This window comes from Electrona antarctica, assembly GCF_951216825.1.
Source record: "Electrona antarctica genome assembly, chromosome: 14".
NCBI lineage: Eukaryota > Metazoa > Chordata > Actinopteri > Myctophiformes > Myctophidae > Electrona > Electrona antarctica.
Window position 1 is genome coordinate 29,126,121 of NC_136795.1, and position 15,735 is coordinate 29,141,855.

General features: G+C 43.1%; 1 protein-coding gene across 1 annotated transcript; it reads right to left on the minus strand.

Annotated features, from left to right (window-relative positions):
- Positions 1-1,480: 1,480 nt before the first annotated feature.
- LOC306936721 (fascin-2-like) lies at positions 1,481-11,476 on the minus strand (the record flags this gene model as incomplete). The annotated part of the gene is made up of 5 exons (XM_079520335.1): positions 1,481-2,517; positions 3,603-3,770; positions 3,892-4,013; positions 4,143-4,299; positions 10,651-11,476. 5 exons carry the CDS (start codon positions 11,474-11,476, stop codon positions 2,312-2,314), a joined length of 1,479 nt encoding a protein of 492 aa, XP_079376461.1. The 3' UTR covers positions 1,481-2,311.
- Positions 11,477-15,735: the final 4,259 nt, after the last annotated feature.

Consider the following 15,735-nt stretch of genomic DNA (forward strand, 5'->3'; position numbering starts at 1 on the left):
AGTTCTCCTCTGAATAGGGATGCTAAGGTTCAAGTTCAAGATAGTTCCTATCAAGTATCCTATGATACAGATGTCCAATGTAATAGTCTGACATTCAGTCCTAATAGAATACAATCAGACTACATAGAGATCTGACGATTTTATTATGATCAACATTTTCAAAAATCATCATCAGAATATAAACAAAGAAGTTATTAAATAAATACATTCTTAAATGTGTCTGAACTCTATATCGCTAAAAGTTGATCCAGTATGCAAAAGAACAAACAAATTGTATATTATCCTAGTCCATTCAAGTCTATCAAGTCCAGTTCCTATGACACTCCTACTCCTATGACTCCTCATATGACATTCATAAAGTCCACAAAAACATTTAGTTCAATTGCACATTCAGCCGTTGCAGAATGTGTTTAATATTATGGACATATTTGATAAAAAGCTACAGGATTGATAGTGTGTAGTGTAGGCCTAATGTGTTCAGGTTGTACTTTAGGCTTTACTGCACACATTGACTGATACTGTTGCCCAACTTGACCCAATCCACTCTAAGATGATTGGTTGGGCGCAACCAATGGAACAAAACAGATAAGAAATGGGGTTGTTGTCAAAAACAAAACAACACAAAATCTATGAGAATGAATGGTGTTAGGCCGGGGTTCAATAGGCGGTAGAGTATAATATGAGAAAGGGGGATCTATAGTGCAAGATGGTGTAAGGCCCCTGGGAAAACACCAGAGCAATGTTTGCCGACTACACACGGTATATTAACAAAGATTAAAGTTTTAAAATGTATACATTTAATTAAATACAGATTTGATTTTGGTATGGTCCCCTGTAGTTTCTTTCTCATCTCTTGTAATAATATTTCGCCGTTATATTATTATATATCATCATATTATATATGCTGGTGGATAGCTGATAGAAATCAGACCTGCATGTATAATATATACAGTGAAGGAGGATGTGTAGTGATCCCCAAGGGGAAATGACTTCTCTACCAGTGGAGCGTTCCAGGGAACAGTTGGAGGTTAAGTGTCTTGCTCAGGGGCACTTTCTGGAGGAGCCCAGGCTCGAACCGGGGAAGTAACCTCGACAGCAGCCTACATCTAATTACTGTATATCTATATTAAATGTACACCGTTCTCAAACATTTTCATGTCAAGGTCTGCTAAATTGATACGACCCGATGTGATGTAAGCTTGTACAGTAGCTTGTAGCTGTATTTCTACTGACACCCACCCCCACCCCTCAAGGACCCCTGAAGGGTCCAGTGTTGGATTTGAATCCCCTTTGAATGCTGTACAAATGTCTCTGTAGTGCTAAGGTGCTTATAGGACTTAGTAAATAAGTCCTATAAGCACACTATAGCTATAACTAAGTCTTAGTTATAGTTATGGTTCCATTTTGCACATGCAGTAGCCATTTACACCCACACACACAAACACACCGTAGGGGTGAAAAGGCTCCCTATATAATAATAATAATAATAATAATAATAATAGCTTGAATTTATATAGCGCCTTTCATGAACCCAAGGACGCTTTACAAAGCTTTCCCTGCTAGGGACTGCATCAATGCATTGCTATTAATGACTGCATTACTATGTATGCATAGGGATTGACTTTCACCCTGCCATTTGCCAAGGCACCAAGGCAGAACTGCCAGTCAAAGCGAAGACTAGCCCATCACAGCGCGTCCTTGACGGACATGCTTGCAGAGACTCTTGGGTAATGAAGTGAAAGACGTTGGCTTCCATGTTACTTGTGTCCAACGTTGCCACTGATACCCCAAACTACATAGTGCTGCTTTAGAGTGGTTAAGATGAGTGGTTGATACAAAAACAGATGCTTTAAGGGGATATAGCCTGCATATGTTTCCTTATACTTTCCTTGTGCTCTGATACTGGCTACAACCCTGTGAATTTTAAGGAGATGTGGCTCAAACAGGATTGTACAATGCCTTTACAGTCTGAGTGAAACTGAACATCCGATTGTGTCCACTGATGTTGGCATTGTCACTTTTATGAACAAAACATTAAACAGATTTCACAAGAAACACACACTGACATAGATTTCTATTTTCTAGTTTTCACTTCTGACATTCTTCCCAGTAAAAAAAGGAAAAAATAGAAAAAAAGAAGAGCAAGAGCAAAATGGGCACCCAGAACGGAAGCTAAATGATACACAACGGCGTGGAAACATTCCCCTCTTAGTCTGTATCATCTGAGCTGTTTCCACAGGGGTGGAGTCTGCCCACGCCTCTCATGCTCCACCCACTCCATCTCATGGCTTCGTGGTGGTAGTGGGTGGGGTCAGTACTCCCAAAGAGCCGATGAATCCACATAGGCACCGTCACCCTTCAACGTGCCCCCCTTATCTCCACGGAGGTACTTGCCATTGGATCCTTTGATGCCGATACGCCCGTGTTCCAGGAACTCAAGGAAAAAGTCCTCAGGCTTGTCACCGTCTGAACACACCATGCCACTATTGGAGACGTGCCAGAACTTTCCACTTACACCTGCGGAGAGATTAAGAGATTAGGAGAATACATATTATTCATTAGCTACAAAAACAAAATCCACTCCATCGTGGTGCATCCGGCTTTGTCGAGCGTCTGCACTCTGCACGAACACAATTGGCCTGTGCGAGCGCTCGCGTTTTACCAATGGCGTCAAGGAGGGATTACCCTCTCGTGAACCACACACAGATCCCCCATTACTATTCATGGTGAACAGATCAACCAGGTATATATGTGCATATACATACCTAGGAGTAGTAATAGAACATATTTTGTCATGGAAAGATCAGATTGAATCAGTGTGTAAAAAAAGCAAAGCAAAGAATCTATTTCCTTCGCCTTTTAAGATCTTTTGATGCTAGTAGAAGGATTCTTCTTTTGTTTTTCACTTCTGAGTGTTCTGAGTATTATGAGTGTTCTTCAGTACTGTAGTACCACCTGGTATGGATGTTTGTCTGTAGCCTTAAAGTCACAATTGCTGCAACAACTGAACATTTTGTTCAAAGATTGTTGGACAACACTTCACTTCACTCTATACATCCACGTATGATAACAGGATCCTAGGGTTAGCAGCAAGGAATAGCACCTCCTTTGTATGGAGAGTATAGGCTGCTGCCTTCAGGAAGGAGATATGGTGTTCCAGCATACAATAAGCCAAGGTCAGACTGAAGGTCCTTTTTCCATCAGTCGACTTTGAGGCTTAATCAGGAGTTTGGCCAGCTAGACTGAGCTGTGGACATTGCTCTTGCCTTATATGTTTTTACATGTGTAATTTTATTTTATTTTCCGTTGTCTGTGTTATGTCAAATGAGTGAATATGTGTTGCATACAAGGCCCGGAAGACAAATTTCAGTGCAAACTGAAAATTAAGTACTATATCATATATCATACTCCCAATCCCCGTTCAGGGAGGGCGATATTGGTCACTGCACGTACTCCTACGAGCTGGGGTGGCAGGTATCAGCAGGGAGTGTTGGGTGGGATGTGTAGGGCGAATGAAAACAAAATGACTGTTAGGGTCCTAAGAGAGCATATCAATGATATGCCCATACAAGCATGCACAGGACTATAAGAAAAACACTGACTTTGTATGTGATAAGCACCATCACTGAAGAACAATGAGAAGATGTCATAGACGGATCGGTTGCAATCCAGTGTGTTGGCGTTCTTGTGGTGACACACAAAGCCGTTCTCTCCGCGCAGGATCAGCATTGGCCGGTTGATAAGTTTCATCAGAAAGAGTTCGTCGCCACCTGCAAAAGCCACACATAAACACAGAGTGAAAATCATTCATCCACCCAGGGTCCCTCAACATTGGCTGATTTGAAAGATGATTACATAGACTGGAGGGACATTGGTCTTTTGAGCACTCACCCACTGTGTCGCTGACAGCTGAGAGCTGCCCGTTCTTTTTCGTGGTTACATATTTCCCATTGCTGGCCTTTAGTGACACCCTGCGACCTCGCCATTCAATGTCAAACATTGTGTTTCTCTCTCTGGACACAAAGAGGTGGATGGAGGAACAGGGAAAATACAGAGTTCAAAGAGGTGTGAGAAAAAGCCAGGTTAAGAAAATGTCTATGCCAAGTAAGTGTCAGTCAAGCTGACCATTAAGGGCAACTCACTTGTCTGTAGCAGTTGATTGAATCTCTCCGTGAGAGACAAGAGTCCAGTAGGACCCGCCATTAGTTCTGAACATGCACTTCTTGCTTTCCTTGTCAATCTCCATCTGGAAAGTCTCCATGTCTGTCTCCATGTCCTGGTTGGCTGAGATGCTCACACCTGAGCAAAATTGGAAATAAAGAGACAGCTGCTAAGCAACTATTTCATGTTCCAACAGACGAAATGAAGACAAATGGCATTTACACTATCAGGCATTGCCATAGTGACCAGGGACAATGACATTTAAACACACCAGGACTTGAAGGCTAGCCTGGAGCCAGGTGGAAGGCCATGTTTGGGATGGCCCAACCCTTCAGTGCTGCACCGTGGCAACAACTTAACAAGGGGGAAAGGGCGGCAGCGATTATGTCAGATCATCTCCATATTTTGGGGAGAAAACCCATTATGCATAGGCATATAATGTTGGGAAGCATATTTATAATACACTGGACTGGTCTGGTGTAGCCATGCAGACTTTCAGAGATCTCAGCCTACTGATAAGTCTGGTGACGTTCTAATTCTGTTTGGGTTAGGGGTGGGTGGTAACAATTCTGTGATAAAAAAAAGCGATACGAAATTATTTCCTTGAATGTAATTTTTTACATTATGTACCCAACTTATAGGTTTTATACATATATTGTTGTTTCTATGTCTGGCCTTGTGGGGGGAAGGATGGTGTATGGATGGTGACGGTTGGGGAGGGGTGGAAGGGAGTTGTGGGAGAAAATATAAGAACAAAGGGTTGTATTATTTCTGTAAGAAATTGAAACAATGTCATGCTTACTATTTGAAAAAAAAGAAGAAAAAAAGGGCGAAGGAGGGCATTTCTTCCTAATTTATGCATAGACATTTGCATGTGGTAAAGGCGGTTCAGGCGTGTCCTAAACAAAACAGTGTGTGTTGTCAGCGTCAGTTGCCTTCACTGGATGTCTGCTCTGTAGTATACCATGAAACGCTGTCTGCTCTGTAGTATACCATGAAACGCTGTCTGCTCTGTAGTATACCATGCCAACTTATATATGAATGAATGTGCCCTAAAGGACAGTTCCGTGAGTGCTGGTATTCTTTTACAGAGATTTATTGTAAAGGTGGAGACAGGCGACAGCTAACGATCTGATGACCCCCGACCACTTTAATAGTCTTACAGTGTGTCAGTGTGTAGCTGCCTTTGTTGAGCCTATGAGTCCGGAAGTCCCGGAGGTCCCAGGTGCGTTTCCACGAGCCCTCAGCAATGAGTCGAGTTCAGAAACTTTTCACAGAACTTTAAATGTAATACATAAATACATGATGAGCAGCAACCATTTCTCAATTATCAAGTCGGAGGAGCCTGTGGTGCTCAAAATGTGACCAGTTTGCAAATTAAAGGACAACTTTAGTTTTTTTCAACCAAGGTTCATGTTTTAGGTTGTTCTGAGATAAAGTAAAAGGTGAGTGTATTTTTTTTTTCCATTTGCTGCTTTCTTTCGTTTTAGGGATTTTAGCTGTTTTTTACAGGGGGGCGGGGGCATTCCAGCACGGGGCTAAATATGTATTTCTTTACTAAATTGTATAGTGATTTCTTTTTTTATGCTTTACTATAGTCCTACTAGACCTCAGGAAATTACATCTGGCCACAGAATATCACAGGATATATTGAATGTCAAACTGGCATATGCCTATGATACACAGTGCTTCCCCCAGTAGGCTACCTTCACATTCAGTATAGATCCTGTGATCTTTTGTGGCCAGATGTAATTTATTGGGGTCTAGTAGGACTATAGTAAAGAATTTAAAAAGTAATCGCTATAACATTTTGTAAAGAAATACATATTTAGCCCCATGCTCGAATGCCCCCGCCCCCCTGTCAAAAACAGCTAAAATCCCTAAAACGAAAGAAAGCAGCAAATGAAAAAATGAACACTCATCTTTTACTTTCTCTCATAACAACCTAAAACATGAACCTTGGTTGAAAAAAACTAAAGTCGTCCTTTAAAGTTCTTTTTTTTTTTTTTTTTTTTACATGAGCTACTTTATGGATTTCTCTGTTTCTATTCCAGGTATTTCTGTATCCAGCAGCATCTGATTCGGTTTGGGGATGTGCAGCTGACCTAACACAAACCTGGGTGTAAAGGGTGCCATGTTATTATTCCGTCCCATTATTCCAACGTCCCATTGGTACAACTGGCCCCATTATAACTAACCCCTAACCCTAACCTCACACTAACCTTACCTAATGGTCAGAATAATGGGATGTCGGAATTATGCACAGACCCCTGTATAAAGACACAATGAATATAACATCTATGAGACATGAATTTGATAGACAGGACATAATATTCAACTTTTGAGTCATACAGTCCACAGAAAGCAGACAAGAACCATGCGACTGACGCCACTATCAATGAGCATGTATCATGATTGTTTTATAAAGCCAACCCATATCACGACAACAATGAACTAACTCATGAGCTCATTAGCAAGGTGGTGGTTAATAGTCACCAAGCTAAATGAGCTTTGATTACACAGCGATTATACTCAAAATAGTTCCATTAAAACGACAGGACACTATGGAATTGGATTCTGAATTTCCCCTTTGTACAGTAAAGTGCAATTACCTGTGGTTATACCTTGAGTAGAGTTGGCTTCTAAAGGAACAGCATTTTTGTTTTAATCAAATTCAAATTGTGACCCCCCCCCCCCCAAAAAAAAAATCACATTTGACTAAATCAATCCCTCAGTCGTTCTCGATTCATTGCCCTGAAGATCGACCCCCCAGCAGGCTAAAACACGTCAGCAGTCTTTCTGCAGCTGTCTCTACCATCATAAGCCTGAATTAATTTACTACTGCTGTACCTCCTCACTGAAGTATTAAGCTATCCCTGCTTCCTGGGCGGTGAAGGTTCCCTCTTTTATCACTACTTGAATCCTCGATTTACTGAGGCATTTTCATATCTCAATGATCCCTAGTTTCCAAATCACTCTCAGATATACAGCTCTAATACACAGCTCATATGAGAGAATGATTTATCCAGAAGAAAGAAGAAACCCAAAAGCTAATGCACCAAATGAATATCCCAAATCTAATTAAAACGTATCACTATAGACTGCTTAACTGCAACCAGTGTAAAAACTATACAGTAGATTATGAATGTATATTTATTCGTGTTATTGTGGTGGTGTGTGGAGAGGTGGCAAATTCATGACCTCATAAAATGAACACTGTCTGCCGTGGTTGAAATTAGTTGCCACAGAAATATCCTTCAGACTTTGTCTTAAGCCTGTTACAACACTAATCCCCCTCAGGCACCCCTCCACCCATCCTGTTCTGTTCCTTCTCTTACTGTAATTCCCTCTGTGGTGAAATGCAAATATGCACTACAGGCCTCTCTAAGCAGCTTCCAGTACATTGTTCCTTAAAAACAGAAAGGAAGCAACCAAAAGGAAAAACACGATCATCTAAAAACAATTTATTAGTCCTCCAAAACCAGGGAAAAATTAAGCAAGAAGATTGACCTACAAGTGACACAGTAAACCTGTGTTTTACAATCAATGATTCAAATTGTATTGCTGCTTAACAAACTCTGGTATTCTCCATCATTCCTGCTATTTACCCTCCATCATTCTTTCTATTTACCGTTTTGTTCTACACCGCAGATCTTCCAGGCTCACACTGGTCCTATAGTAACTGATCTGTCTGGTGACCCCTTGGACATATGGTCCATTTTAGCTGCTCTGTCATAGGCTTAACGACCACAGTCCACTACCATCCAGGTTTTTACATTATTCATAGTAGAAACCACTTATTTTAGAGACCAACTTCACTCTCACTTTGGGGATGAAGTTTGAGAGGTATTACTTTGTAATGGTGCAAGTCTGATGCTCATTGGTGGTAATGAAGTGGCACCCCACTATAGAGCTGCCTTGGAGTCAGCTCTGCTCCACTTAATCTTCAGTGGACATACAGTGGAAATGACAAAGCCCATTATCCACAATTACTGACTCAGAATGACTGTCAACAGCTAGGATTATACTTTGTCATACAATGCTTTCACGCATTGAAAAGAGCACACAACAATACAATTTGATGTGCTGTGAGTGACTTTGCGAATCTGCTATGCTTAATGCTAGGCTATACATCGAGTATGCCACTGACTGTGATGTGTATAATTCTTCAGTTGTTTGTGAGTGACAAGTTGAATCCATAATGACATTTCCATTAGTCAACTTTCCATATCAACTTTTAGCCCTAGAATGTGTTTGTGCTAATGTACTGTATACTTCTGAAGGTCATCACATTTAGTGCATGACATCTACTAGAAACAAGAACATGCTAGTGCTATTTCATCTCTACTCTGTGGATTGTTTTTTTTGTTTTGTTTTTACAGTGTATGCAAAAATAATAATCCAGTCTCAGCAGTCCTAGCTACTGCCAGAAATACACCATCCCAACAGCTACATTGGTTTGGGTCCAATTACTGTAGCTTTCTTAAATGCAAATGAGAAAAACAATGTATGATGAAGCAGTGGATAATGGACCAGATTATTAGAGTGATTTAATTTTGTTTGATTTGATTTACTTCACCCAGTTGATTGCTGCTCAGATTATGATGGGGTGGGTACGTGGGTGGGGGGGATAAGTGTCTCGCTCAGGGCAGGGACAGATTAACCCCCACGAGGGCCCCTGGGCCCATCATTTTTGCAGGGCCCTTATAGTGCGCGTGCGTGCGACATTTTTGTGTTTTTCCGTGTTTTTATCATCTTGTTTTATATACCCTGAAGAAGGCAGTTGGATCTGCCGAAACGTTGGTTCCTACTCTGCATCCTAATAAATAATCGGCACTTTGGCTATCAGTGTGTGCGGCCACTCTTTTGTCTTTTTAAGATTTAGCTCTTTATCATCTTGTTTACCTAAATCTAACTAAATCAATGGCCAATGAAAAGCCCCAGGAGCCCTTTTCAGGGTGTCAAACCTAGTACTGCGCGGTCCAATTTCACCGAAGCGCCCCTGAGAGCCAAGGGCCCCTGGGCCATGGCCCCACTGGCCCAATGGCTAATTTGTCCCTGGCTCAGGGACACTTTGACACATAGTGAACAGGTGACCTTTTGATTACCAGGCGGCCTCTGTACCCATTAAGCTTCAGCCACCTCTGCTGTAGAGTTGGGGATACGTTATGCTCCAGTACATGAAAAGGCAGCTGATCTTGAGTGATGCCTACGAGTTGTACTGTTCCGATAAGGCCTGCATGACCCGTGACATATAAAATAAGTTTCACAACCCTCATTTGACTTTCATAGAAATAAAATTACACCATTGAGGTAGTTTACTGACTCAGTCGCCTTCAATACTTTATTTACACCTTTCACTTTGTCTCTTGCTATGTGGAGGTAAATTACATGGGATTGGTAATATCTACCTTCCTAAAAGAGATACATCACCCTGTTTTTGATAAGCGCAAACAGCAATTCAACTCCACACTGACAGCAGCTGCTGTCACCTTTGACTGGCATGACATTCTTTTCATTTTGAAGATACTTCCAAAATGTGTCAAAATGGAGAGGGCCTTTTTGAGCTGTGGGGTCCACTTTCTTGTACTAGACTGCAATACTGCAATATACAACATTTTGAGAACATCTGAGGGAAAATGTCAAAGCAATTATTTGAAAGCAATTAAAGAATGACCTCAACACTTCTCAACCTATCTTCATATAATTGGTCCTCACAAAATAATGGAGGGCTTTGGGCCAATAATCTTGTTTAAAGGAGCATTCAGTGATTTGGGTGATTTGGAAAACCACCCAGTCCGCCCCGGTAACAAAATGTGCACATGCACACACTCTACAGTGGGGGGAAGTGCAACAGGCCAACAGCATGTGCCCCCACTCGATCATGATTGGAGGAAAGTCCCTCTCATCCTGATTGGATGAAGGCTTTGCCACCCGCCACCAAAACTGAAACTAGGGTTTTTTGACGCCAGGGGCTCACTGGGGACAGGGAGGAACTCCTTATATGGTCAGCACACTCTATGGTAGGGAGGATTATCCAAAAAAAAAGAAAAAATAAGTGATATTTGAATGAAGTGAAATCACTGAATATACCTTTAAAAGAAAATCTGACTAACGATGAAGTCACTGGAAGACGGGTTTCTGAACTGTCCACAGCCCTCCTATGAGGCAGATCGAGTAGGAAAATAATTGTGCTATTTTATCATAAACATTAGGATCTATTATATGAAGATAGGTTGAAAAGTGCTAGTGGTGGACTTATGCTTCAACCACACGTCTTAAAATGTATCCCATTGTGAAAGCCACGCTTTTGCAAAGCCACCAAAACCCTTTGTCCACAGGGGCTGAAACAAAAGCGGTGTAGCGTGCCAATCGATCACTTTTGTGATGATCTAATCCTCCACACTAAACCATTTTACGGGAACACAAGAGGGACAAGTGATTGCACTAAAAAACACAACTTTTCCCATAGGTCTGTAGGCTTATTACCTTGCTTGACGGAGACAAATCTGTTGTTGTTGGTAGCCTGGAATACAACTTGCGGATGACTCTCCTCTAAATCAAACTGCTCGTCCTTTCCGGGCTTAGAACATCGGCCGGAACGCAGGGTGCCGGTGGGGCCAATTGGGGTCAAGTACTTCCCATTACAGTCCTTGAAGGCCAGCTTGCCAGATTTGAGCTCTAGGGTGAAGGCGGTGGCGGGAGCGTTCTCCTTCACCAGCTTGCCATCGTTGCAGAGGAAGCGGCCATCGCAGGTCTTCAGGCTGTACTTCCCCTCCATGTAGACCAAGGTGACCAGAGATGCCACCCCCCAGGGAATGTTGCCTTGCACCGACATCTCCCCCTCCGACTTGGACAGTTGGGCGTAGCGCTTGCGGGTGATGCTGAGCAGGCTGGCCTGCGGATGCAGTGCCATGTGAACGGACCACAGCTCGGGCTCCCCGATGGTTTGGCTGAAGCATGACAGGTAGTCAGCAGAGCCACCAAAGTACCGCAAGTAGCTCTCTGACTGGAGAGCCCAGCGACCATCCGACTGTGCCACGATGAGGAAGCGGCAGTCGGCGTCAGGCCTTTCTGCCCCACAGCTGACCTTCCCATCTTTGTCTGAGCCCAGGTACCGTCCCAGGTGGCTGCGAAGGAACACCGTCTGTCCATCGTGGTCGTTGTGCTCTAGTGACCAGATCTGCTTCTTCTTCATGCTGGAGCCTGAGGCATTCACCTTGAAGCCGAAGGCCTCTGCCGTCAGATAGCGGTTCTCATGGTTGATGAGGCCAAACTGCAGCTTCAGGGCTTTGTTCAGTCCGTTTGTGGGCATGCTTTGATCCGTTCCTCACTTCAAAATTGGAAGTGAAAGTGAAGTGAAAACTGTTACGGACAAACGAGGAGAAGGGCAAAAGGGGAGAAATGTGCATGGAACGGGGTCAAAAAAAGGACAAAATATTTGACACCCCCACCCCCCTCTTGTCTCTCAAGCTGTAAATTAGCCCCACTTATCTCCCTTAATGGAACGCTCAGTATTCCTCTGTGTAGCTCTCCTCTCTCTCTCTTCCCCTGATGGTTTGCACAGGCACATGCATGCTCTCGTTTCCCTAATCAGATGGGATTAAAATCAGCAGGACACGGCACCTCAATCCAACAAGCCGCTGACGTCACGTACCAGCTCTCCAACCATACAGTAGCTCTCCCTATTCCTGCCTCTCTCCTCTCACACTCGTGAGAGTTTCATTCGCTATCGCTTCCACATCTCGCCACTTTGCACACCGCTCCCTTCCCTCCTCCTTACTCGTCCACTTCCTCATTCCCCTATAACTCATGGTGACACTCTCATTTGTCAAACGGGTCCCCCTCTGGCACTCACTCACATTATCTTGGTCCCGTATACTACTAGCCACTCGATCCAATCCAAGGATTATCCTCAGTCTGATCTGCTGGCGAGCCACAGCCTAATTGGAAAATGTCCAGATAGTACAGCCACATTTGGTCGCTCCCCACTGCTTGTCCACCTCTATGGACTCCCTGATCAAACAGGTTTTGTCCTATATTGATTGGGTTTTCCAAAGGTCAATAATGGCATTAAATAAGCTTGGCTTGAATCACATGGGTTCCTGCAAGAGTTAAATCTTGCGTGCAAAGATTTGAATCTCATTCACAAAGAGCTTATTTCACTTAGTTCAACATAAATTGGGCTTACTGATCATTTATACTTCCTAGAGCTGTAGAAGGGTTTCCATAGAAGAAATGGTTGGCTCTATTGTCTTAACAAAGTTTTTTTGTTTGTCGCTGGCTGCAGAGTTGTTGAAATCTGTGGAGTCATATGGAGGTTGGCAGAGTGCAATTTGACTGTTCCTTATTTGGAATTTACATATGTGCAGAACATTTGCATTTGACTTGAGTTTCACCCTGAAAACCATTACTCATCCCACTTCTCCCTAACTCTCCATTCAGTATTCATTGTAATCCTCACAGCCTCTCTGGTGTCTGTCTGTCTGTCAGCCATCCGCTAAACAGAGGACAGGCCACCCGTGACCTTTGTCATGGCACACAGCAAGATCAACCTTTCTAAGAGCATTAAAGACCATATTCACTAAAGTCCCCAGGGTGTAAAAGATAGTGTGCCAAAGGGGGGGCTGGGGGGGTGGGGGTCAAAGGAACCTCGACATCCGAAGCACGAAAGCCACAAGAGTGTGCAATGCAAACTACAATTTACATCTTATAGGTGAACTCATTGACTATTTCCTCCTTGTATATTTTGTATAAGTGTGGTGGCCTGGGATTAGTGCCTTAATTCTAATTGGCATGACACTATCGGAGGAATTGGTAAAGTGATCCCTGGCCACTGTCGGGTTAACACCCATGATAAACTCAAGAGGTGATAGTAATTGCTCAAAGCTCCAGTTGTATAGTAAGGCACAGCATTTGATATTTTATAAAAAATACTTGTCTAAGATATGTTGGTATTGGACCAATCAGTTGGTAGTTTCAATCAAGTGAATAAGTCTGACCCCATATGGCCAATTGAAATTAAAGTTTCTATTTGGATTATTATGCTGTGGCTACTTTAAATTCACCAAGGTACGAAGATTTGCTAAACAAAAGAAAAAAGAAAAAATAGCTCAGAGCCCTGTAACCACCACAGCCACTGGCCACACTAATAACTCAGGATCCTCAGAGACACAGCTGTCTCTATTGCTCCCATTGTTCCCACATATGAAATGTATCCATCAGTCAGTGTCACACCCCAAAAGAATTTAAGCTTGCGAGAGTAACCCCTCGGTATAAAAAAGGAAGCAAATTAGAACCTTGGCAACTACCGGCCTGTTTTCATCCTCTGTACCTCCTGGAAGGTTATAGAGAGGTTAATATATGAGCAGATTGATAATGTAGATATCTGTCAACACTCTACAGACCTCCCAAAATAAGATTGTGAGATTGCTTCGTACCCCAGGTCTCAGCTAACCCCCAGAGCACGTCATGATGAGCCTATGATGTCTCACAGCTATCAAAGATGCAGTTCTCAAGTACTTGTCAAACTACACCCCCCCCCAAGTTCAAGATGCTTGAGGGTAAAAATGCAGCCACAACACAGTGAAATGTTGTACCAACTTTTGTGTCCATCCTGAGATTGGGAGGTCGTTCGTTGTTCAATCCACGGCCAGATCATACCACCAAATGCAACCCAATGCCTCCCTGCTTGGCACTCAGCATCAAGGATTGGATTTGGGTTAAGTGCCTGCAACATACTACCGTCATGTCCAGGGGGTGTACTTGTACATCAAGTTGCCTCATGCAAACAGGAGATATGTCCTATGTCCACATGGCTTAGTAAGGCTTAGCTTGGCTCCACGAACGAACATTCAAATTGGACTTAGCCAAATTCATTTGTGTGTTGGGTTGGTTAATGGATCACAATGTAAACAAGGCTCTAGATTTGTTGTTGTGTCACTGCCTGGTACGGACGATGCTCTACCCATTATCACAAGACGGAGTATAGGGTGAAGGCCCAGAAGACCCCCAGGGACCCCAGTCGCCCTAATAATGGACTGTTTACTCTGTTACTCCGTTATAGTCTGGCAAATGGTACCGGAGCATCAGGCCCCATTATTTATCAGGCTCAGGGACAGTTTCAATCCCCAAGGCCATAAGACTCAGAGTCCGGAACTCAAAACAGTGATTTGGACTATATACAGAGTGTGACTCTCAGACACACTATTAGAGAGAGAGACACACACAATCCATAGTTGTTTTTATTTTATTATATTATACTATACTATTTTGCAACACATGCTATTTAGACTGTTTTTTGATTGCTGCTATTTTAATTGCGACCAAAGGTCGCATTTATGAAACCTTGCGTTTTTTGTAACTCAATATCCCCATACATGGGAAAGCCTTGTCACTCAAAATCCCCATACATGGGGAAAGCCCCCATATATTGTGCCCAGGTCTTGTGACATCACTATGACATAGGTCTAGTGACATCACTATGACATCATCAGGGATGATAGTAAATCAGGGATCATATCATAGTAGTTAAGCCCATATATGGAGATCCCTGTTCTGACATTCCATATGTTGATCCTTCCCCATCCATCCTTCCTCTTCGATGTCTCCCTTTTTGTCTGATACCTGTCCATTTAAACTCTAGACGGGCCTGCCCCAAAGTTATTTGTGCAGCCACGCCCGGCAGCCGGCGAAAACTAGTTCTCAACAGGCCCGAAAATTAAGGCCCTACCTGGACCCTCATCAAACCCTGTACACTCAAGACACCCTTAGATCTCCATATATGGAGCTGACCTGTTCTGACATTCCATATGTTGATCTGACCTTATCAAACCCTGTACACTCAAGACACGCTCCATATATGGCCAGTGCACGCGACCTTGCCCTTCAGGCGTCTTACTGGTTTATTGTGACTAATTTGATCATTGTATTGTTGTCACACTAGCTTCTGAGGAGGCTGTATACATGTATGCAATGACTATACAACTAAGGGAGCTTATACATACGATCAGGAGCAGGACCACACCTACTGTACAACCAATGAAGCCACCTCCAATCAAGTCGCTTCCATTTACCTATAAAAGCTCACTTAACCCCCCCCCCCCCCCCCCCCCCCCCCCCCCAACAATGGGGGAAAACATGTTTAAAGCCTGGTTAGAACACATGTTACAGCTAGTATCATGAAGACACAAAACGCATAGCCTGTATATAGGCATACTCTCTTGACAGCTAGAAACACAGATGTTCTGTGTGTCATGTTAGTCAATGAAGACAGAGCTTTGCTATAGTGTCCATACCGTACTTCTAATCCACCTGCCAGGACTCCTAAAACAGATTTATAGCCAAACTAGAAAAAGTGCCCCTCGGGGCACAGGTCTCCACCAAGCCAGGTCAGGTTGTGGCCTCCTGGTGGCGCTATAATAGGCCAATGTGAAAAGGGTGCCATTTCTTCATACGCCTTTGATGGCAATTGGATGATTTGAGGCATTTTGTTCCAAAAATGTGTTTTGCAAAAATCAACCTGTTGGTGGCGCTATAACAGGCCAATGTGAAAAGGGTGGGATATATTCCTCA